The sequence below is a fragment of the Lagopus leucura genome, unplaced genomic scaffold, assembly GCF_019238085.1.
Source record: "Lagopus leucura isolate 7727_CA_CO unplaced genomic scaffold, USGS_WTPT01 Super-Scaffold_100002, whole genome shotgun sequence".
NCBI classification, from domain to species: Eukaryota; Metazoa; Chordata; class Aves; order Galliformes; family Phasianidae; genus Lagopus; species Lagopus leucura.
This window is the reverse complement of record NW_024962263.1, coordinates 27,437,009-27,460,740: the sequence shown is the minus strand read 5'-3', so window position 1 is coordinate 27,460,740 and position 23,732 is coordinate 27,437,009. Positions and strand designations below refer to the sequence as shown.

The window sequence follows — 23,732 nt, the reverse complement described above, 5'->3', positions numbered from 1 at the left end:
ATTGGTTTTCACATGATTTCCAAAGCGTGCTCCATCTGTCTGGTTTTAGTTAGGGAGAGCACAAGCAGAATTTGTAGACCGTGGACGCCGAATTCTTTGTTTTGGCTATTTCCAGGTGGAATCAGCACCATGGGATTTGGGATGGGTGTCTGATGAGTCTGAATATCAGGTAGAATGAGCTTATTATGAAAGTGCTTGTCTGAATCTTCTTTTTCTTTCTTTTTTCTTTCTTTTTTTTCCCCAAAGATGAAAACTGTATAACAGAATATATAAGAAACATATAAGATATGAAACATGAGAACCAAATTTTGAAGACCCCAACATGTGTATTTCTGGTATCCTATCAGTGCATACCATGCATGTCATGCCATAGAAAGAAACAGGATTTGCACATACTGAAGGTACAATATGATCTTCTGTGGCCATTTTTGCTAGATGTCACAGTTTCACGCAGCAAAATTTAAAAATAGAATTTTAAAATAGAAAGTAAACTGTACAACGTGCTGGCAAAACAAAACTTAAGTGCATAAATAAATCCTGTAAGAACCAGAAGGGGAGTCTCTAGTTGAAGGAAGGAAAACCAGTATGGTAAATGTTGATTATCTGTTTTCTGCAAATCATTCTTTAGTTAGTTTTAACAGTACAATGGGTTGAGCAATTGAAGTTGTCTCTGTAGTTTTCTGCTTTGGTTTTACGCTGAAATCCATTTTCTCTGTATTCACCATTTCTAATTCTCTGGCGCTGTCTTACAGTGATGTCTAGGGGGCTGTAGGTCACTACTGAAAAACAGTGATAAGAGCAGTCTGGTTTTAAATGAAGCACTCAAACTCGTTGATAATAGTGCCCCAAGCACCTAGTTCGGGTTGCTGAGGAACTCACTTATCTCCAACATTTGTATGTGAAGCTCAAGAAATTGTTAAAGTGATTTTTGCTTAGTTACTTTTGGCAGCTGATTTTCATAATCATAATACTGCAAAGAGATTCTTTGTTTCATTGACAGAGTTGCATTAACTCTGCCTCAATACTACTATTTGTCTATTTATTATTATTATTATTTGGTAATAGGTTACTTTTAAAGCAGCAATATTCAACTTGTAGAACAACTGACTGAACTTGAAGCTTTGCTTAAGTTCCGCAACATCCTGATGAAACTGTAGCATGCAGCCAGGGAAGAAAATGGTAATTTCTAGAAGAAACAGATAATACCTGTATTTTCCCTAGCAAGCAATTACAGTGAGTGATAATGCCATGCAGAAAAAGTGCAGAGATGTCACCAGATCACAGCAGCAGTGATAGAAGCAGACTTTCCAAAACTGGGAGAAGATTTTGAATGTCAGCTATTTAACAGAATCCCAGCTGACACTGCACCTAATGGAACACTGAAATGAAGCCTGATAGAATTTCCCTTGCCTTTTCTGTGGTACATGGTAGTGTTTTAGGAACATTCTCCCTTCAGAATGATGAAACGATTTCATCTGCTTATTTTGGGGCAGGACAAAAAAGATTTCAGCTCGGAACTCTTTGAATGCCAGAAGGGAAAAAATCTTGTGTATTCACAGCAGATTTTGTTCCCAGTACTGTAGGATACTGAGAAACTCAATTTGCTAAACACAAGAGAACTACAGTGCAGGTCGATGTTCTTGATTTCAGCTGGCTAGTAGAGCGGGCATTGTGTTCAGTCACACACACAGTAGTTTGGGAGAAAATCCACTGAAGTCAGCGAGTTTCATTGATGCCAACTCTTCCTAGTGGAAAAGACAAGGCTCCTGGTGCAGGTTTCTACCACTAGAAATCAAAAGGAAAGCCCTAAAGGCCTGACAACAAAACCATTTTTGTTTAAATTAGCATACTTTAAAGGAGATTTCTGAATGGTTATAATAGTAATAGTTTACAATTCCAAGTGTGTATGACCACACGACCCCCAGGTCCCCGTCCAGCAGCTTATCTGTGTGTGCCACAAAACCTGCCCACTGGAAGGCAGCACTTCTTCCCTTCTAACTTGCTGAGTATTTGCACTGAACATCAAGAGTTAACGAACGATGCAAATTAATTCCAAACATACAGCTAAAATGCAGAAATAATCCACCCTGTTTGGTGTATGAAAAGGGGACTGGGGGTGTGGGAGTGGGACATGGAAGAAGATTCAGCTGCACGCTAAATCAATAAAGATGCTAAATAAAGACGTACACACCGTCCAGAAAGCAATCTTCACGTTATGCTTCTGCACCGCAGTTTGGAGATGAGTTAAAACATCTTATGTTCCAACTGCCTTAGAAAGGCTGGATAAAATTTTACTCATGTGCTAAAAGATTGGACTGTCACAAGGTGATGGATGGCTTTTCTATGTTCTCTGTAGGGCATTTCAATACCATAGACTCCAAGTGCTCTTGATTAAAAGGCGACATTCCCATTTAGGGTCCCGTCACTGCCTGAGCTTCAAACCATTATCATTCACCTGCACCGGTGCTCCCAGTGACAAAATACTTACCAAAATGTATAAAATACTAATTACTTTAGTCACTTTGATAGAGGTATAAAACACCCCGAAGCAAAGCTCTATTACATTGTGTGAGGGATTGAATGCAGAATTAAAAATGCAGCCAAAGGGAGGGTAAGATTTTAATTACATTCCTACCTCTCAAACATTGCTTGGAAAACTAGAAGAAAAAGGCCTAGCAATTTTGTGACACAAGAGCTGCCTTTTACTGGTACTGCTCACTTAAGAAAAAAAATATCCAGGAAAACTCTTCAACATTACTGAACTTTCAATCATTGACTAACAGTCTTCAATAAAAGCTTTGATTTCTCCTCAAGAGATTTCAGATGCCAAACATATTTTTCCATTTTAAAACTTCCAAACTTGGACAAAGTTTTCTAACTCACAGATATTTTAAGGTAAAAAGAATATTACTATTTTCTATGGGGAAAAGCCTCAAATAAAATGTAATTGGGACACAACTGTGAATAGCTGCACACTATCCCAGAAAAGTGTGGTTTAATTTGCATTTGCCACAAAGCTCCCTTAGGCTTAAATAATTGCAAAGGAACTCTCACTTTCAGATTTCACTTTGTGGACTCAAACTATTCCTTGTTTATAATGTTTGACAGTTTTCTTTATTTCTTTATTCTTTATACTTGAAAGGAGTGTATAAACAGGAGGGGCAATAGCTGTTTACGAGGGTGGATAGTGACAGGACAAGGGGGAATGGTTTTAAACTGAGACAGGGGAGGCTTAGGTTAGATATTAGGAGGAAGTTTTTCACCCAGAAGGTGGTGACACACTGGAACAGGTTGCCCAAGGAGGCTGTGGATGCCCCATCCCTGGAGGCATTCAAGGCCAGGCTGGATGTGGCTCTGGGCAGCCTGGTGTGGTGGTTGGTGACCCTGCACATAGGAAGGAGGTTGAAACTAGATGACCACTGCAGTCCTTTTTAAGTCAGGGCATTCTATTCTATGGTATGATTCTATGATTGTAAGAAAAATGTAACTTAGACAAAATTGTGAGCTGAATGGCATGCTGAAGCAGCTTTGGAGCTAAAATTTTAGCGTAGATAGAATGAAAAAGCACATTAATTCATGCTTTCTCCAAGAGTAAATAAAACTAAGCCCAGCTAACAGAATATTTTGGTTCCTCACAAGAAAGAAATCTTCTAAACTGATGGGCCTCATGACTGAAAATGTATGGAAATAGAGTAGCAAGAAAGACTGTAGTAAATCACAATTGATTTTTTTATAAAAACTGCCAGTACCTTCCTTTCTCGATGAGAAAAAAAATAAGTTCAGTCAAGGACTTTGGCTCAACTGCATGCTAAAGTTTTCAGTACTTCATTTGCTACAGAACAGCTGAGGTCAAAGAATTCCAGGGAAATAAAACGGAGGATTACACTATGCTGATGTGCTTTTCTCACTGTAATGCTGATCAGGTGATCAGGGAGCATATCAAAATCCCTCTGTCCAATAACTTTGGTCAAGTTGGAGTAGAATCCAAGTCCATGCACCTATCTGCGCCTGAATCAGAGACATGGAAAGCAAAGAGATACCACCTCCTGTGGCTGACAAGAAAGCAATGGCATTCTGCAAAATATACTCACTTTGCTGATTTTAGTTTATTCTGTAAATCATTATCAGTTTTGACAGGAAACAAAGTTTGAGTATTTTCTTCAGGGAAGGGCATTAATTAGTTTCAAGCAATTAGAATACTCTAGTTTTATATCCGTAAGTTGTGGACTAACTGGTAAACAGGTACAGATAACAAAACTTTACTTTTTTTTCCTGTTTTTTGCAACTTTTAGGCCCTCTTTGTATCTGTCTTAATTGTCACTTGAAACATATAAAAATTCTCATTTTATTTCCATTACATCTCTGCTAACTATACTTCCTGCTGCCACAATGCATGAGGAAATCTCACCAGTCTTACTGCAAAGACTTCAGTCTAAAGTTACTTGCTTGAGATTTTTTTCATTTATGTTTAGGTATTTGAGACTCATACCGACACACGATGTCAGAAAGGCAAATGTTAGCTACAATCATACAATCAGTAAGGTCAGAGAAGACCATTAAGATCATCTAGTCTGACCATAAAGGTACAGTGGCATATGAGATAATTCACTTCTAAAGCAATCGAGAGTAAAAATGTTTTGTTTTTAACTTCAAAAAGTTACCAGAGGTACATGATATCAGAGAGCAGTAGCTGTGTCACATGCTCCAAAGGTCTAACAGCCTCAACATCAAGCAGTCCTGCTTTGAATAGCAGTTTCCAAAACTTATGCAAAACTGTAGATGCATTATCCTATGAATACATACGTTTAACTGGATAAAACTGGATGACAAAAATACTGATGACTGTACCAAAACAGACAACATATGGCTGATTTTACTCCAATGAAAATAAGGTGATACACTGCACGCTATTCTGAGACTACTGAGGGAAAAGGGAGCAGAGAGCAGTGCTAATTTGAGAGCAAATTTCTAAATGTTTCTGCAGAAATATTTGTACAAACCAGTGGTTGTTTGCTCAGTTGTGTAATTTTGTGGCAGTACAATTCACCTTGTTGTTACACAGTGAAGATGAAGAAGATGAGGACCCATGGTACATCCTGGAAAGAGCCAGACAGTTTAGTGTTTTGCATATAAACTTGTATCCTGACTGCCTATTTTGCTGGATTTAAAACAAAACAGAACTGTTACAAGACTTGACTTTCCCACTACATTATAATCAGTGAAGTATCACATCCATTATCACGGGTGAGAGAGAAACACAGTGTTTAATATTTTCTGATGGGCTTAATAGGGTTTCTTGATAAGTTTTCCAAAATCTGTGATGTAGCAAATCAAAAAAATACCTTTTGGACACAGAGAAAGGAGGATAAAAGGACATTTCTGTGGCTGCAACAAAAAACAATTCTGGCTGCTACAAATTGGACATAGCAAAAAGTAAAGGAAAACTTCTGACCAATAGAGAATATTGACGGATGCTCATTTGAGACTCAAACGAGCACTGCTAGTTCTAGACTAAGTAAACAAAGGTGATTACCTTTAAGGAATAAGGACTCTCCCAGCTGACAACCTCAGACCAGGGCTGAGGGGCCTGAATGTGCTGCGAGCGTGTCAAGATGCAATGGTGTTTTCCTGTTTTGGTTTTTTGACTTTTAGAGCTAACATATCTGTAAGAACATTGTGATGTTCCTCAGAGGGAAAAGAAATTCTAGCAAAATGTTAAGTATTGTTACAGAGAAGGGAGAATAGTAATAACAAAACACAGTCATTGAGTCTGGGGCTTCATTAAGACACCATAGGGAAGGTTGCAGTACAATTGCAGTACCCAGAGCGAGCTGCTAAAGGACTGTAGGGCTGCACATCCAGGGAGAGGATGGACCCATCTTTATCAAATAAACCAGGCGTCTGAAAGGAGACGCTCACTGCATCACAGCATGATGAGGCTGAAGGGGACCTTCGGAGGTGGCCAACCCACTTCCTCCTCTAGCCAGGGTCAGAAATGAACTTGGGCCAGGCGGCGTGAGCACCTCCAAGTACAGTGATAGCACAGCTCTCTGGGCTGCCTTCCATGTCTCTAGTAAAAAATCAATATGCTATGACATAGAAAATACTGTTTTTATTAACAAAAAGCTCTTTTGGTCATGAGCTGTCATATAACTCACGTTAATTACTGCCCTAATTTCTGCATGTTCTATTTCAGCAGTATTTCACTGTAGTCTTGATGGTTTCAGGGCATAAAGTTTCTAGGCAGAGGGGCTATCTTTTATTAAATACATCTGTTTATCTGGAATATAAGATTAAGGCAAGCTTCTGAATGGACTCTATAACAACTCCAAAGAAAGATTTTTTAGGGCACATAACTTATATACAGTTTTCTGCAGGGCTTTAACTCCCTTCTTTCTCACAGATGGCAAGTATTTTCTTAACACTCTCTCCCTTCGCTGATTAACATCCCGTGTTCCTGGGATGCCACTGACCTTTACTCCAAAGATGGTCTAACTGACTACCTAACTACACTCTAAGCAATTGTTTTCAGTCTGTAATTAGATTTGGAAGTTGCTGAATCGTTGTATGCTTGGAAGCTTGCTTGTTTTTACAACCTATTCCACTTAGTTGACAATATCCATAATTGTAAACCTTTCTCAAAATTACACAGAAACTATTACAGGTGTCTCAGCTTTTCCTACCCTTTTTCTCACTCTTCTACTACCTTGGAAATGCATAAATCTGTGGAAGCAGCAAACAAGGCTGTAGTGATACAGCACACAGCACCCTTACAAACACAGGGGCTCCATGCAAGCCTATGCTACAGTTTAATTACATATCACTCATAAAACGATTTCCTTCTTATCCATTTCAAATTTGTTTCTTGGAATAACAGTCATATATTTTTGTTACAACATAAATACTTGTTATTAAATGGCACGTCTACCTAGCTTTTTTTAAATCAAGCAGAAAAAAAAAGGACATAAAAGAGGCCATTCTAACAACTGTCCTCAATACCAGACTATGCAGTCATTCTCTTTGGAACAAACAGAATATCCATCCTCAGCTGCAGAGGAGGAAACATTTCCATGCCTCTCCCACTGCACCACACTGGCTCCAAGCCTGGCGGTTAGGGTGTGTGTGTGGAAAAAGGGGCTCTGAGTCCCCTGGGACAGAGGCAGGAACAGAACTAACTTCACGTGGGGGATCCAGCAAGCAGCTGGAAGAACCCCTCACAGAAAAAAAGCAAGTAACATTGCCCTAAGTGTGACTTCTGTTCTGCTTTTGAAAGAAAGGACTTACTATTGGCCCTCAAAAAGGCAGATGTTCATGGTTCTGAACCTAAATAGAAAGAGTTGTCTAAATCCTCAGGGAGAAGCAGCATCAGGACCCAGCCCTAGCATTTCCCTTTAGCATATTTTGGTGGCACAGAATCACCTCTAAGGGGCTGACAAGCAAGCAGTAAAGCAGCTGAATCCTTGCCTTCCCTACCCCTCCATTGGCAAGGGCATGGGATCTGCTAATGAGTCAGATCTTGAATTGCTGCAGTTTCCTCTCGGTTTCTTAAGGTAAACTACTGAAACCTGCAGTTAAGAATCTCCAAGTTTAGGCAACAGCTCACTTGTAATGGAAAAGTGTTATTGTTGGGTTTTTTTCCTGCATGGTCCAACTTCTTCCCTATGTTAGTTCCTGCCTAACAGATCCCCTGTGAACCAGCCCAGCTCACCAAGGCAGCAGAGACACACTAAGTACTGCTGAGGGCTGGGCAGGCCTGGCGTGAAGCTGACAAGGCTGTAGGGGCAGGGAGATGTGAAGGAGACAGTAGGAGACTGAGCCTCTCTCCTTTATATCAAGATAAATTACTAGAGTGGTTAACTGTGCCTCCCAAAATTGTAGGTGTGCTTTCCAGGGAGACAAGACATGCTGTTGATGGATATGAATGTTGCTGTGAGGGAAAGGTATATTTTGCAATGCAGTGTCACAATTTTCATGGCTTTCTACAGCTCTAAGCCAAAATAAACAACCGATGTCTCAATTATGTGTTCTTGGAATGCTTAAAAATATGTTCAAAACACTGCCATGGTACCAAATTAATATCTCTATTAGCCTTTCTAATAAAAAAAAAAATACATTTATATAGCTGCATTGCTGTTTATATAACTGCATTGCCAATGCACTGCTAAAGAAAGAACTGAAATATTATCTAACATAATCATTTCACTTCACAAAAATGTGAAAAAAGGGCTGACAGCTATTCTAATCTGTGCTACTTGGTTAAGTATTTCAAGTTTTCTTTGGTTAACCTGAACCTTTCAATGTGCTAACGGGCCCCTCACATTGCCTTTCAGGAGCATTGCCTCTCACACACAATGTCATGCCAAAGTACATGTGTAAAATGTTTTATAGATTGTTCTTTCTCTTTCAAAAAAAAAAAGAAAAAAATCCATTCTGTTTTATCTCCTTGCAATAGAAGCAATGAACCATATTTATTCTTTCTTTTAACCTTCCTGTATGTTTATTATGAATCCTGACAATGAATGCAATCACAGTAAGACTCTCCATTATCTTCTGGCTAAAGGAAAAACTAAGATCTCTTGCCAGGATAAAGTGAGATGGGTAAATAACATGACACCAGCATATTGATGCCCATAGTACAAGTCAACACACACATGCTTTCACCCTTCTACAAAAACACACATCTGTGTTTACTCTAAATCTCAAATCTAATCCCATTTGGTAGGGGGACCGGTAGCTCTCAGACTGGCATAGACTGGTTTGGAAATTCACATGCTGCTATGATTACAGATCTTCTAAACCCTTCAGTATGTGACAAATGTCAAGCAAAGTCAGTGCTCAGCTCTCAGCTTTGACAGTCTTCCTTTTAATCCAGATTGCTACACAAATTTCTTAAAATGAAGCTAAGCTTAAAACACACAACGCTTTACGAACATTTCCCTATAAAATACGCTAATTGTTTTTAATTACTGTTTTTCCTCCTGTGGGATTGCAGGGATTCTGCTTTTTTAATAGATTTGACTTCAGATGTGCAACTGATAGAAACCAGTTCCTCAGGAGAATCCTGGCTCTCATTAGTGGACAGCCTGAAAACGAGCTGTTTCTTATAAGAGTACAAAAAAACCTCTTAGAAGAGGTGCTTCATATTTCAGCTCTTCACGCTCTGCTTTATCACACAGACTATCATCTTTGTGGTCACGCGTGTTTAAAAGGCATTAATCTAAGTGATGACCCCATCTGCTTCATTCAGAGATCTGCCATTTCCAGGGATTTTCCATGCTTTGCGGCCTGATGATGTGCAGTGTAATTTTGGATTACAATACCTGCCCATGGTACAGCTATCATAACCTGCCCACTGCTGCTCAAACTCTTGTTAGGACGAGGCAGTACGGTTTCAGCTGGATGAGTTCATTTGTAAGAGCCAAGACTCTTGGGTAGGAACGTGAACGAGAGCGCAACCTGAACAGCTCACCTCAGGAATTCTTATCAGTACCTAGCAATTGGTTGCAGTGTATCACCATAGCTACTCTTTATCCAGTTTAAAGCATTCCTTATCCATTTAAATCAATTTAATTAGGTTTGAGTTGACATGCCCTGGGAGCAGATCATGTCTTTGTTGGAAACAAGCAGTAGCTTCAGATTGGGTCCAGTTCATTGGTTAAATTCTTTTTTTTTTTTCAGTTACTGTCGTAACCTTCAGGGCTGAGAGATGTTTAAGCAGGAAAAAACAAAACAAAACAAAAAACTTCACAGCATAATGAAAAGACGGCTTTTTCATAAACTGGCATGTGCACATGTACTTACACCTCCCTACTACTGTGTTGTATCAGGGTCTTGCTGTCTCTGGGCAAAGAGGTTGGAGAAAACCACAATTTGTTTTTTAAACTTCCAGCTACAAAAGAAAATTATGCTTTTCTCTTACAGAAAGTCTTGTCGGGGACAGTATTATGAAAGTAAGATTAGTGTTACACTGGTTAGGGCTGTAAACAAGGTTGTCTGTATTCGTAAGCAATTCATTTTTCCTGTCAAATCAGAAAATCATTATTACGCTGTGCCATACTGCAGAAGGTTCCTGACCCAAAACACAGTGAAAGCAGCAGTTCGGTGCAGTGGTTGTAGTCACACTCTGTGATTCTGTGGTTAAACTCATCCTACCCTAACCTCATTTTTCAGGAAATTAGAGCCAGATCAAATGGACTCTTTAAAACAAAGTTATTTTTAAATTGATTTGATGGCTTCCTACTTACAGCGATAGGCTTGGTAAAACAGCAGAACAGGAGAACTGATTAAATTTACTGATGGTTTGGAGTCCAATTCCAGGCTATTTATATCCGCGGGTAAGCTCTCTGTTGTTAGCTTCTGAACACATAACAACAGCCATTCTAATAAGTACATAGCTAAGTGCTGTTGAGAGAGCAGCTCCTCATCAGGTGATCTTCAGGTGACAACGTAAAATACCATCATTCAGTTACATTTTCCATAAAAAATGGAGTTCTAAGCTTATCTTAGAATTGCTCCTTTTATTTTAAGGTTGTGCATTAGAGGAACTTATTTAAGAGAACCTTACACCATTTTGACTTTTGTATTTTCTAACACTGTTGTAGAGCTCTTGTTTTGGAGCACAGAATGAGAAAAAGGGAAGACTGAAATATACATATGAGAAACAGTTACGTAAAATGGTTTCCAGTAGCAGTGCTGCAATATTCACAGAGATAAAATCAATGTATTTAATCATGTAAGTAATTCAGAAATTCCACTCAAGTCTTGCAGAGGAGGAAGTTCAATAGTTATTTTCTAAATTGCACCAAAACTTGTTACAGAGTTGGACAGAGAGGAAGCAGGAGCATTCTCGGTGTATTTCTGTAGTTTCTGAAGCAGCTTACATCCGTTCAAAATGTGAGACAAACTTTGATATCATTCTCCAAGTGAGGCATTTACTGTACTTCGTCACTCATGTGTGAAGTTGTTTCACAAGCATGTAAGCAAATACGCATTTGCCACATTTAGCACATTTTCTCTCTTTATCCTCTGACAAAATTATTTCCAAGCCCCTCTCTTATCTTAATGCAAATTCTGTCTTTGAAGCTTGTTAGCTGTCAGGTGCAAGCATTTTGCTCACTGGTCACATCTTAACATAGAATAAACTCTTTTAGACGCTTCCTGTTCCTCTAAACATCTGTGAAAACACTGCTGTGAACATTAAGGTAGAGGAATTAGTGGCATTTTTTAGATTAGTATCGAAGATACTCATTCTCTCCCAGTTTAAGTAGTAGTAATTAAAAAGACAAGAGACCTGGAGACAGGTCTGTCCAAGAGCTTCTGTTACTTCTGTCAGCAGTGGAGCTGAACCCACACAGAAGCTATTGGAAATCACTGGGCAAAGACATCAAATTGAATGGTGCTATGTAAGTCAAAAAACAGCACTGGTTTTCACACCTGAGGTTAACGTTTTAATATACATAATAATCCTCAACATTAAAAATCATTTGCTGCAGTAAAGACTGAGGTATTTTTCAGTGGCACAACCACATGGGAGGAATCATTGTGCAAGGCTAATAGAAATGATGTAATCAATCTGCAATCGTGGTTTCCTGTAAACTCATTTTTAATTTTACATTTGGTAAATACAGGCATTGTATCCAAAAAGCATGTGTCTCCTTCTGTAGACATGACCGACAAGCCCTATGGGCAATGTTCTTCCAAAGCAAACATGACTCAATACCTTTGGGCCGGTAAGTCACACCAACTCCAGAGAATATTTGCTAATGCCTTAAAAGTGTATCTCAGACAAAGTAGAAACTCGTATTCTAGACCGTGTGTCAGAGAAACATCATCAAAACTGGGTTTAAAACATCTGCATGCTGTGTGATCCTTGTGCATTCTTATACAGTACACACACAGCTACTCAAACTAGCTAATTACTCAAGCAAGATTGTTCGATTAAAAATACAGCACATTCTGGGTGATTATTTGAAATCTACAGTTTTATCATATCAGCACATCTTTCAGCATAAGCACTATGCTGATAGCTGCTTGTGACATAAAGCTTACGAAAGAAAAGCAAGCTGATGCAACTTGCAGAAGTCACACTGAAAGCAAACATTTTTGTTTTATTTCACAGTGACGGAATCACAGATGTGAGGAAACTCAAAATTGGCAGCATTAAGTGTATTTTGAGGTAGGCCATGCAGAAGTTACCAGTTAATGTAACACTCAAAAGCATACAGTGTACTTTAGAGTACTCTAGCAGAGTCTTCAGATCCTAAGCTGACATTGCAGGTAGCTAGAGACCTCTTGGTAGGGATCCTGTTACCTGTAGTGTGCTAATTAACTAGGGATATAATTCACTATTTTCCCATTTGTTTCACAATGTCAGTTTGTTTAAAATAGAAACCATACCATGCTGAGCTAAAGAATGATATATTTGGCACCTGAAAGGCTGAAATGAGGCTGTATGAAGCTGTTAAAAATATCAAAGAGGTTACGTTGGAAACTGAACAGACAGAAGAGTACCAACTACAACATCCAAACTTGTGATGCACATGGTGTGTGTTAAGAGTGTGTACTTACCAGACAGCTGAATGAAGGATGTTATTCATGTGGCATTAGAGATAAACTAACTAGTTAATTAATTAAAGGCCCACAATGACTGGATACTCGGTAGTTAATACATTTAGAAAGCGTATTTAAAATTCATTGATGACTTAGTCTCTGACTGGCTGATCCACTTAAAAATTGGATAATTTATCCATTTATCCATTTATAATTTAAAATAGAGCGTTAAGTGCTTGTTGACAGGCTGTATTCTGAAGAGCTCAGCAGGCTAGAATTACTGTTTCCTTGTGTCACAGGTTTCCTTATCCAGAAAAAGTACATTACTCAGCAATTAACTATGGACTATGTAAAGCTTCTGGATGCACAGATTAAATGAGGTACCGAAGAAGAATGTGATCAGGTGATCAATGTTTCTAAGTCAAAAAATGCAACATCCCCATTTTCCATGTCGTTTCTATTCAAACTGGCTCACTCCAGAGCTAGTCAGCAACATTGAATGTGATAGCAAGAAGATCAACGAGCTGCTTCTTGTCCCATTTCTTAAGTTAGGCACTTTCAGAGCCTCATTTTTTCTCTTTTCCTTATGGGATTGATCTGAGCTGCTGAAGTCAGTGGATGCAAGTGACTTGAATGAAAAATTACTCCTCTCTCCACTGAAATCTCTTGTGAGAAGATCTGCAAAAACTGTTTATCAAAACTCAGTTTGGGTAAGAGATCGTGGGTTGTCTCATAATACTGGAAGCTACCTATGGGCTTCAGTTTGATGTGAACTTCAGAGAACAGTTTTAAAGGTTGAAGTTCTGGAGAAGATTGTTAAGTGTAAAGGATTTTATACATGCATACAGACACAGAGCAGTCTTTTCCATGCTGGAAATCCCGATTCTTATTCCTAATAGACCTTGAAAAAAGTTGTCAAATACAATCATGCCAGGCAGTAATTCTTCATGGTTGCAGTGCCGTTTGTTAGCTACATTAATCACCGTGGTTCGTACAGCCTCTCCTGGGGATAAGAGTGCCAGAAAAGGAAAATAAACTATGTAAATGCCACAGGGAGAAAGCAAGAGTTATAAGAGCATCGTTCAGAACACGGAAAGGTTTCTGTCTGTGCCTTGGCATGTGCACAATGGCTTTCAATTGTCTGGAGAGAAGATCTGCAGGAAAATGCATACACGTTTCCCTGATCTAATGGTTCGTGTGAAAATAAGCAACCTAACAGGCCGTGCATACTTTGCAGCTACGCTACTATTATGGTCCGTGAAATATGACTGAGAAGAATCATGTATGGGATGAAATACAGAATATTTTCTCCAGCCCTTTTTTTTTTTATGTTGGCTGACAGAATCTTTCTAGGAGAAATAATCCAGACATACTGCTTGAGAAGTGGGACAGATGTCAGGGGGAAATGCTTTACACAGTGGGCAGTGAGGTGCTGGCACAGCTGCCCACAGAGGCTGTAGTGCCCCACACTCGCTGGAGTGCTAAAGGCCAGGCTGGATGGGGCCCTGGGCTGAGCTGCTGGGGGCAATCAGACGACAGCAAGGGTTGAGCTGGATGGGCTTTGCGCTGACAGTGAAGTGATTTTAAAAACTGCTTTTCCTAAGCCGAGGCAAAGCTTCGCCTCTTAGTTACACAGCCAGCAACTCAGCTGGGTTTTGTCCTCTGACAAAATTATTTCCAAGTCCCTCACTTCATTCAAATTCTGTCTTTGAAGCTTGTTAGCTGTCAGGTGCAAGCATTTTGCTCACTGGTCACATCTTAACATAGAATAAACTCTTTTAGATGCTTCCTGTTTCTCTACACATCTGTGAAAATACTGCTGTGAACACTGAGATAGAGGAATTAGTGGCATTTTTTAGATCAGTATCGAAGATACTCATTCTCCCCCAGGTTCAGTAGTAGCAATTAAAAGGACAACAGACCTGTGGTCAAGGCCTCTCCTTTGCTACAAACGAACAGTCCCAGCACGAAGTCACACTGCGCAGCGCGCACACACCCCGCGGGCAGCAGGCACTCCCCCACGGCTCTGCGCATGCGCGGTGTGCTGGGGAGCGCGGAAAGCGCTGTGGCACATGCGCGCCTCCTGTCCGCCCGCGAGCGTTACCTGCGAGCCGCTCGACGCCGCCACTTTCTTTTTCTTGGCCGGACCGCTGCCGGTGCCCGGGCTTGCCGGGCGCTTCTTGCTACGGGAAGGAGCGCCGGCGGGAGATGAGGTCGCCGCGGGAATCAGGCTCGCCATTTTCCCCCCGGGCCGAGCGCGGGGCAAGAATGGGAGCGCGCGATCCCCTCCCCCTCGGTCGGCAGCGCCGCGCAGTCGCAATGGAGCTGCTGGTGCCGGGCATGCGCACTCGCTGCGCACCGTCACCTCAGGCCGGTGCTGTGAGGGGGACGGCTAGCCGGGGAGGGGAGGGAGGTCCTGGCTCCATCGGCAGCTGCCGTGGGTGTGCGTGCCCCTGTGGTAAGGCGGCTGCGGGGGAGGCTCGCAGGCTCCTCGCCCGGGCCCTGCTGAGAGGCAGTGCTGTTAGAGCGCCTCCCCCCCCCAGCGCTGCCTCGTCACCTGCAGGCGGGACTGTCTGTGAGCCTCCGTATGCCAGGAGGGTTTTGGAAGTGCCCTACGATAAAAGGCCATGCGAGGCCTGCGTGAATGGAGCTGTGGTGCTCAGGGACACGGTTTAGTGGAGGGTTGTTAGAGTTAGAGTAGCGTGGTTAGGTTGTGATTGGAGTTGATCTTGAAGGTCTTTTTCGACCTGAGCAGTTCTATGATTCTGTAGTGCAGGGGACTGAGGAACTGCGTGTACCTGATGGGTAGGGTACGCTGCTGTCTGCACAAGCAGTCTGTGTCTTAAGGCTTCCCCAAATGAGGCAAGATTATGTAAAGCACTTTCAGACCAGGAAGAGGGTTACTGAGTCTTGAAAATATGTGGTTTTTTTCCAGTTGCATCAGTTGCCCTGACTTATTCCCTTTGATTCTAAAATGATGTGCTTCAAGAAACCTTCTGATAAGCACTCTGTTATTGTCCAGTTGATAATCTTTAAATGCAAGTTGCAGGTAACTGTGGTGGTTGTTATCACCACATAAAGTTTTCCACTTTATGACCACAGGTAACAGATAGTGAATGTCTCTCTGAGTAATTCATACCGCTAAAAATGCGGTTGCTCCCAAGCAAGCAGACATGCAGCACAGCAGCCTGTTGTGATGTGGAGAGTGACTCAGTCCTCTCAGCACCTTTTCCTCTTCTTTGGAATCTGGAGTGACTTTGCACTGGAGCAGTGTATCATGACAGATGTGTGAAGCTTAGGAGTGCTCTGGAAGCCCTCTTATTTCCTATGCCATTTCGTACCCTACCTCAGAGAACTGGTTGGTGGCAGTGGGTTGCAAACAGCTCTCTAGCAGCTTGACTGCTGATAAAGTGATTTTTAGTTTCTTTATTCGTGCACCTGCATTCAAGGTAGTGTTCAACTTAAAACCTTTATTTACTTACTTAGCTATCTATGCAACACCTGACCTTTAAGTTTGTAGTGGCAGCTGTGTGAGATCCTGACCCATTGCATGCCCCCTGGAGAGGCAGAGGTCGAAGATGTTGACACTCAAGCATAAAAATTAGGTCACATTTATAGACGGTGCTGTAATGAGCATTGAGCTTGGTCACAGTAGGGGTGCCAGGCCACGCTGTGTAAAACAAAAGCTACGGAGGTGGCCTGAGAGAGTTGAGGACAAAAGCTTGGGCATTCAGGCTGCTCTCCAGGCACCTGTGTATACAACAGGAAAGCAGGACAAGATTTACTTTCCAGGAGCATAATCAAGGCTGTGTACAACCTCCAAGACCCATTTTTTCCCAGATGTAGTTTCTGTCTTTCTGTCTGAGGCTGTCAGCAGCATTGCAGAGCAGACTGATATACATCATTACATTTGTCTTTACTGTTAATGATTATTCTAGGCTGATGTGTGCTACTTGGCTTACATTTCTTCTTCAAATGACAGACCTTATCACGTGATGGTGACCTGTGTTTGAAATTAGTAGAGACAGTGGGAATTGTAGGGGAGTTGTATCCTCTGACAAATCCGGATCTGCTCAGCCGTGTGCTCAGTGTTGGTCTTGTCTTAGTCAGCTTTTTTTTGTTTTTGATTCCCAGGGCTAGGTCCCTTCTTTTTCCCATGCATATGCTGTGTACTCGGCCCCCAGGCATGTTCTTTTTAAAATAAAACATCATAGGAATGCTTTTACTGAGAGGAGCATCTTTAAAGCTGCTGTAGAGTAGTTGTTGCATGTGAATCATGCAGAGAATTAATGTGCTGCATCAGTGGAAGTTTTTAAGTAGTATGCAGTCAAGCGCTTTTATCTGTGGCCATTTTTATCAATCAATTTACTAACAACAAAATTAGAAGGCCCATGGGAATTGCAGCAGTACTGAGTGCAGTGCAATTTTACAAGGTATCAAAGGCTGTAAAATCCCAGCAGGCCCATCGCTCATTGGGAAAGAGCAATAATGGCAGTGTCATTGTTGAGAATGCCCGCAGGGGATGAGTGGTGGAACGAGGATGCCAGCAGGGCTGTGACATGGTGAGGCTCCCTTCTGCTCAGACCCTGAGTTCCTGCCTGCACACAGCCCTGTGGAAAATGAAGAGTTGCTGTTCTGTGAAGACATGCAATGTGTAGCTGGTGTTCCTGCCTCACACTTCAGTGGGTAGTTGCTTTGTCCTGCAGGTGAGGGCTTGCCTGCTGAAGTGCAAATTGCGGTTGCTGGTTTAGCTGAGTGTGACGTGGCTCTTCCTGCTGCTTGATTTGAGCCTGGCTCAAGGTAAGCACCATCTCTTGCACTCATACTGCAAGGTCTGTTTTGTTGTTGTTGTTTACTGCCTTGCTAATAAGAAAATCAAATCCAGCTCAGAAATAACCCTGCGTGTGAGCAGTTTCCACCTGCCTGTTAGTAATAACTTCAGTGGAGTGGAAAGTTTTCTTGTACTTTTCTCAACTTTGGAGCCTTAGGAAATAGGCAAGAAACCCTCAGGCTTTGGGAATCAGGTTTTTTTCTTTGGAAGCTTTTATCCTGTATATTCCCCCTCACACTTCTCTGCCCTTTGACTTGATGAAAATTGACTGCATACAGCTTTTCATCGGGGCCAGGGGATAACGTCCGGTAGTGTTGTGACACATGAATGGGGGTGGTACCTCAGGATTGGAGAAATTAAAAATTTCTTCTTAATGGGAAGAAGAAAACATTGAGAGCAAAACCTTTAAGAAAGCTGCAGAATGATCTTTAATGTGAGTTGGGGCAGCCCAGAAGCGGAGAGCATGGATGTCGTGGTATAACTGTACTGGAATAGGCTCCCCAGGGAAGTGGTTGAGTCATCATCCCTGGATGTGTTTAAAAACCATTTGGATGTGGTGCTCAGGGACATGATTTAGAGGAGGGTTGTTAGGGTTAGGGTAGTATGGTTAGGTTGTGGTCGGACTCAATGATCTTTAAGGTCTTTTCCGACCTGAGCATTGCTGTGATTCTGTGTAACATCCTCAGATGGCCATGCTCAGGTTGCCCAGGAGCAAATGCCTTTGATGCCTTTGAATTAAACACGTTGGTTCTCTTCTGCTTAACCAAAAGAAGACGGCCACTTTCTACAACTGCTAATTTATTGTATTCCAAGCTTTAAAATTAGATGTCTTTCAGAAATTAATTTATATCCCACTTGATTGTTTGGCTCGTGACATTCCTACTAGTCTTACTTCTGTACTGCTAGAAGAACGAAAGGTTTAAAAGGAAACGATCTGCAGCTTTACTGGTTGAGCCTTCTACATTGCATTCCATTTTACATAGAGCCTTCTATTATTACATTCTATATTATTTTGTAACTTGCATTTCAATTTGTAAAATTACTAGGTATCCAAAATGGTGATAGAGTGTACATAATGCCTTTGTACACTACTGAATTAAAATGAAGGTTTTAAAAATTCTTATATAACCTCCTTCTGCATGTAATTTTGTATCAACAGAATAGGGATAACTTTTCGCTAGATGAGAGGTATTATTTAAAGTTGAATTCACCCTACAAGTTGTGGCAGCTGAGAAATATCAGGTGATTATAGATTTTTTCCTTACTATCAATGTCTCCTGGCAGCAGCATTGCAGAACTTTTCTGTTAATTTATCCATCTTCAGTGGCATGGCATAGATGCAGTTTGTGATGTAACTTGTAAGTTTCATGTAAATTTTTAGAAGATGTCTATTTTTTTTCTTTTCATGGTATGTATGTGTACTGGGTGCTTATTTGCACTTTCACAGACGCTCTGGAAAAAGAAAGGATCGAAGTTCTTAGCTTCACTGCTCTATCAGGTAAAAAGCAATGGATTCCTGCAGGGTAGCTTGTGAGGTCTTGTGGCATTTTATATGTTATTCTTTAAAAGCACTTGGAGGCTTTGATGACTTTTCAGAGCTTGCAGTGTGAACTCTTGCGATTTGCATTTGTTCCCTGCAATTTGCAGCTGCAGGGACTGCACTAGCTTTGTTTAAATATAATGCCAAATGCCTTTAAAATAGGCATTTGAACCTTGGATTAAGGACTCTACTTTTGTAATATTAAAGGCCTTTTTCAGCACACATCAAATATCTAACATTCAGTGTAATCTTCCTGTTAGAAGCTTTCAGAAAGCCATTTCTATATTTGTAGTAGCACAAAAAGAGAAACAGGTTCTTTAGAAATGCCTTTTGTGCCATTTTTTCAGGTACCCCATCGTTTCCAAGATTACTTTTAATTCAGATGGATTTGACGCATCAGAAACGAGCAGTAAGAGAAGATATTCAAAATGCCTTTCTGTATAGATTTTACTATTTGACTTTACATTATTTGAATTTTATTTTTATTTTTTTTTTTTTTTTTGCTACTAACTTAGTAAAGTTATTCTGGCAGCACCTTTGCCATTTACCAGTGGAGTTGCACGAAGCGTGGAATTCTTACCAAGAACTTTACATATGCCAGCTCTGGCAAGCTTAACTGAAATAATGTGTCGGCAGGATACTTCTAAACCAAGAGAGTACATTAAATAGAGATTTCACAACGGTAAAGTAGAAGTCAACAATGGGGAAAAAAAAATGATACAGTGATTGGTTTGAAATACAGTTCTATTTGTCTAGACTGTGCAGTAAGGAAACCTGCCATTGTGTAGTTACTGGAACCCTGTATCCTGTATGTGCCAGGTAATTATTTATTATGTGATATTTAGCAAATCTTCAATCTGCCTCAAAAAAATTATGAATTGATTAATCAGGTTGGATTAAATCTCATCTTTCTGAAAGTAAAAATTGGTTAGGAATTTCCTTATTTAGTTTGCATTTAGAAAACATAGTGAGCATTGTCTGTAGTTAATGCACATGAACAAGTTCCTGATTTCTGAAATGCTCAGCTGAGAAAGATAAAAATGGCATGATGCTCATTTGCATTATCTTTAATGCAGGGACTTAAAAATGCTGCAGGTTTATAAACTAAAAAAATGTGGATTAATTAAGTAGTCTGGTTTGTGGACGTTAGATCTTGATGGGGTGGCAAATAGTTTGCAAGCAAATTGGAGGCTGAGTAGGGTCACAGAATTAATTTATTAATATTCCTAAATAAAGGATAAATTTACAGCAATGTAAGTGTCCTCTGGTATTTGTTAACAGGAGTTGAAGTCACTACATAAACTACTTGCAGGAATTAGCTCACACATCTCTGCTTGTTAGAGCAAGCCTTCTCGTGTTCCCCCACCTCTGCTTACTGAGTGGTGCTGCACTGCACTTGCCTCTATACCGACTTGCTCGCTAGCATTTATATTTAAGTAAATTAATATTTCTGACACTATCTCTAAATGTGAGCAATCTGTGAATGTTTCTTGCTTTGTTCACTTACTATTATTTTTGTAATACAAAAAAACAAAACAAAACAAAAAAAACAAACCAAAACCCATACAACAAACCAACAACTGAAAGCTGTCAGGCACTTGATAACATCTTGTTCTGTAGCTTATTTGCTAGATTTGCTTTTAGCTTTTTTTTTTTTTCTCTCCCAAACGCAAACTAAGAATTCAGGTGCTAGATAAGCTACTCTCTGGTGTGTGCAGAACTGGTGAAATTGGTCTCAGCCAAGGTCTGAGAGTGTCTGCTGAGTGCTGCTGTGCAAACCAGATGATAGGATGGAAAAATAACAACAAAAAAACTCCAAATCTTTCAATTTGCAGTGATTCCAAGCCTAGAGAAGACCATAGCTAGAGCATTGGATTAGAATTTATAGAAAATTTAGTTCGGTTGTTTTGAGAAACATAAATTCATACTTTATTTTTTCAGTGGGTGGCTTAAGAATCTAATCTGTTGATCCTGGGAAATCTGTAGGGTCCATGTGGGAGCTTAGCAAGAGAAGCATGCTTTCACTGCTTGGCATCAGCATGACTTTTGTGATATGCCTTTTGGAGAAAAAAAAATTAAAATGTTCTACTAGACAAAAAAAAAATATTGGAACTATATTAATCATGGGCTGGGGGTTAAAATGAGTAGATAAGAGTTGCAGTAGAAGGCATCAGAGAGCCTGAGTGAACTAAGCCTGAGTTGAATATGAATCACCAGTACTGCAGTGCCTGGAGACATGCACGTGGCACCAACAGGAAGCCTGCAAGGCACATGCTGTAATCTTTTCACTTGTCAAAGCTTTGGTTAGGCTCAATCTGAATGTTGTGTCTAGCTTTGGGCATTACACAGCTGGACTCTCTCCAAACCTTTCATATCTTTCTTGAAGGAAGAAGAGCTGAGGTCTGGGAAGCTTGATCTGTGAGCAATGATTGAGAATTTTGTATGTGTGCGTGGCATAAGGAGGAGATGGACACTGAAGAAAAACAAGGAGTGAACTGCCCACTGTAGGTGATCTGAACTTACTAAGGCTGTTCTTTATAGACTAGCTGCACTCTGTAAATTTTACTGGTAATGACCCCACTAGAAGAATCTATTCTGTTACTTTCTGTGATGCAATCAAGTTGGTAGGGGAATTTTCCTTCTATAAGTGATTGACTGCACTGTGAGAAAGCTCGGATTTTTCTTCTAGGTTTTGGTAGGTAAAATCAAATAGAATAGTTCTGCTAAAGAGGACCTTCAAAGATCATCTAGTTCATTGCCTGACCAGGACTAACCAAAAGCGAAAGTATATTGATGTGGGTGTTGTTCAAATGTCTCTTGAGCATGGGGGCACCAGCCAGCTCTCCAGGAAGCCTGCTCCAGTGTTTGACCATCCTCATGGTAAATAAACTTTTCCTCATGCCCAGCCTGACCCTGCCCTGGCAGCTTTGTGCCATTCCTGTCCTGCCATCAGTGACCAGGTCACAGCCCAGCACCTCATCCTGCTTCCCTTCAGGGAGCTGCAGAGAGTAACAAGGCATCTCAGCCTCCTCTCCGGACTGGGCAGCGTGAGTCACTGCAGCCGCTCCTCATGGGACATGCTTTCCATCCCTGTTTCCAATGTTATTGTCCTCTTCTGTGTGCTTTAAAGGACCTGAATGCCCCTTTCAAATTGTGGAACTCGGAACTGCATGCAGTAATGCAGGTAGGCTATGCAATTCTAAATACAGTGGGAAAATCACCTGTTGGACCAGCTGGCTATGCTGTGTTTAATGCATCCCAAAATGTGGTTTGTTCTCCTCCTTGCCAGGGCACGCTGCTAGCTCATGTTCAGCCTGCTGTCACCAGCACCCACCCCTTTCTTTTTGAGCTGTTTTCCTTTGTTGAACTTCATGCCAGTGCTAATTGCCTAGTGCTCCAATCTATCCAGATCACTCTGCAAGGCCTCTCATCTCTCCAGAGAGTCATCAGCACCTCTCAGTTTAATATCAAAAGCAGACCTGTTGAGGATGCATTCCAAACCTGCACCAACACACTGATAAAAATGTATAGCAGAACTGGACCTAAAAATGAACCCTGGGGAACACAGCTGGTGACTTGGCCAGCAGCCAGCTGCAGCACCATTCACTACAGCCCTTTGAGCTCTGCTGTTGAGCCATTTCATCACCCAGAATAGTGGGAACTGTTTGTTGGATAATTAGCCCAGAAGAACTGAAACATACGCCTCGATAAGGTTAGGTCCAGATGTGAAAAGCCACTGCAAGGAGGAGATGGTCCAAGGAGAACTCTCCATGTCTGCATATTGAAGAAATAAGGGGATTGACTTTGCAGCATTCAGGTTGTATTACAAAAAGGGTGTTGATTTTTTCTTTTGTTTGTTTGTTTTTTTAAGAGAAGGCCAATTTTGCAGTAGAATAGCTTGCTCTTGATCATTTTGAAAAAAGGATGAGACATCTGCCATAGAAGATCAAGCACAAGCGATTCTGCCAAGAGACAGGAGAGCTGATTAGATAACCTCAAGAATTTTTCTGGTTCTGGTTTCCGTGATTCTGTCAATTCCATCGTTACTCATAAAAGCATGTGCTTTCTCAGAAGGAAGAAAGAATGTAAGGCTGGCTGTATGGGGTCAGGCAGTTTAACCCAATGCTCCATCCTCAGTGGTAGCTGAAAGCAGATGCGAGGGAAGGCAGTGAATAGGGCAACTACTCGGGATGGTGCTTCTTGGTATTCTCCCAGTCCATATTGCCATGAGTCCAGCACTTGGTGATACAAGGATGATTTCTTGTGCATTCAGTAGCTATTGGTAGGCTTGGTGCATTTGTCTCTGGTAACCCTTGAACAAGCCACAGCATCCACCAATCAGAACTTCTTTGAGCTGAATCATGCATGTGAAGACACACTTCATTAGCCTTGTTTGCAGCCTGATTCCCTTCTAGCTCTTATCTGATGCTTTTTGGTTGTTGTATTTTGGAGATACATTGAAGAGCCACCCTTACCATTCAATCTGAAAAATTTCTTTTTTTAGACTCAAGAACTCTAGCTTGCTTAAATATTTTCTGTATAGGTGATACATAAAATGCAGGCACTCCATAGGTTGCAAAGTTGCAAATATTCTCTGTTATGTTTTCTATTCTTTTTCCAATAATTGATTTTCTCTGTTTGACTGCTTTTGAGCACTAAGCATATGTTTCCGTAATCTGTCTGTCATGACCTCAAGGTCTCTTTTCCTGAATTATAATGGTTAACCCATTGTACATTTGCAATTTAAATAGCTTTATTCTCCTGTGTATATTTTCGTGTTTATAGTGGATTTCCTCTGCTGGTTTATTGCCT

The 23,732-nt window shown here is 40.9% G+C and overlaps 1 protein-coding gene across 1 annotated transcript in view; it reads right to left on the bottom strand.

Moving 5' to 3' along the window:
- Positions 1-14,860, bottom strand: part of INO80C (INO80 complex subunit C) — a 33,175-nt gene extending 18,315 nt beyond the window's left edge. The window contains exon 1 of the mRNA XM_042869396.1: positions 14,654-14,860. Coding sequence (XP_042725330.1) covers positions 14,654-14,788 — 135 coding nt within the window. The 5' untranslated portion in view covers positions 14,789-14,860. The remainder of the gene's footprint in view (positions 1-14,653) is intronic.
- Positions 14,861-23,732: the final 8,872 nt, after the last annotated feature.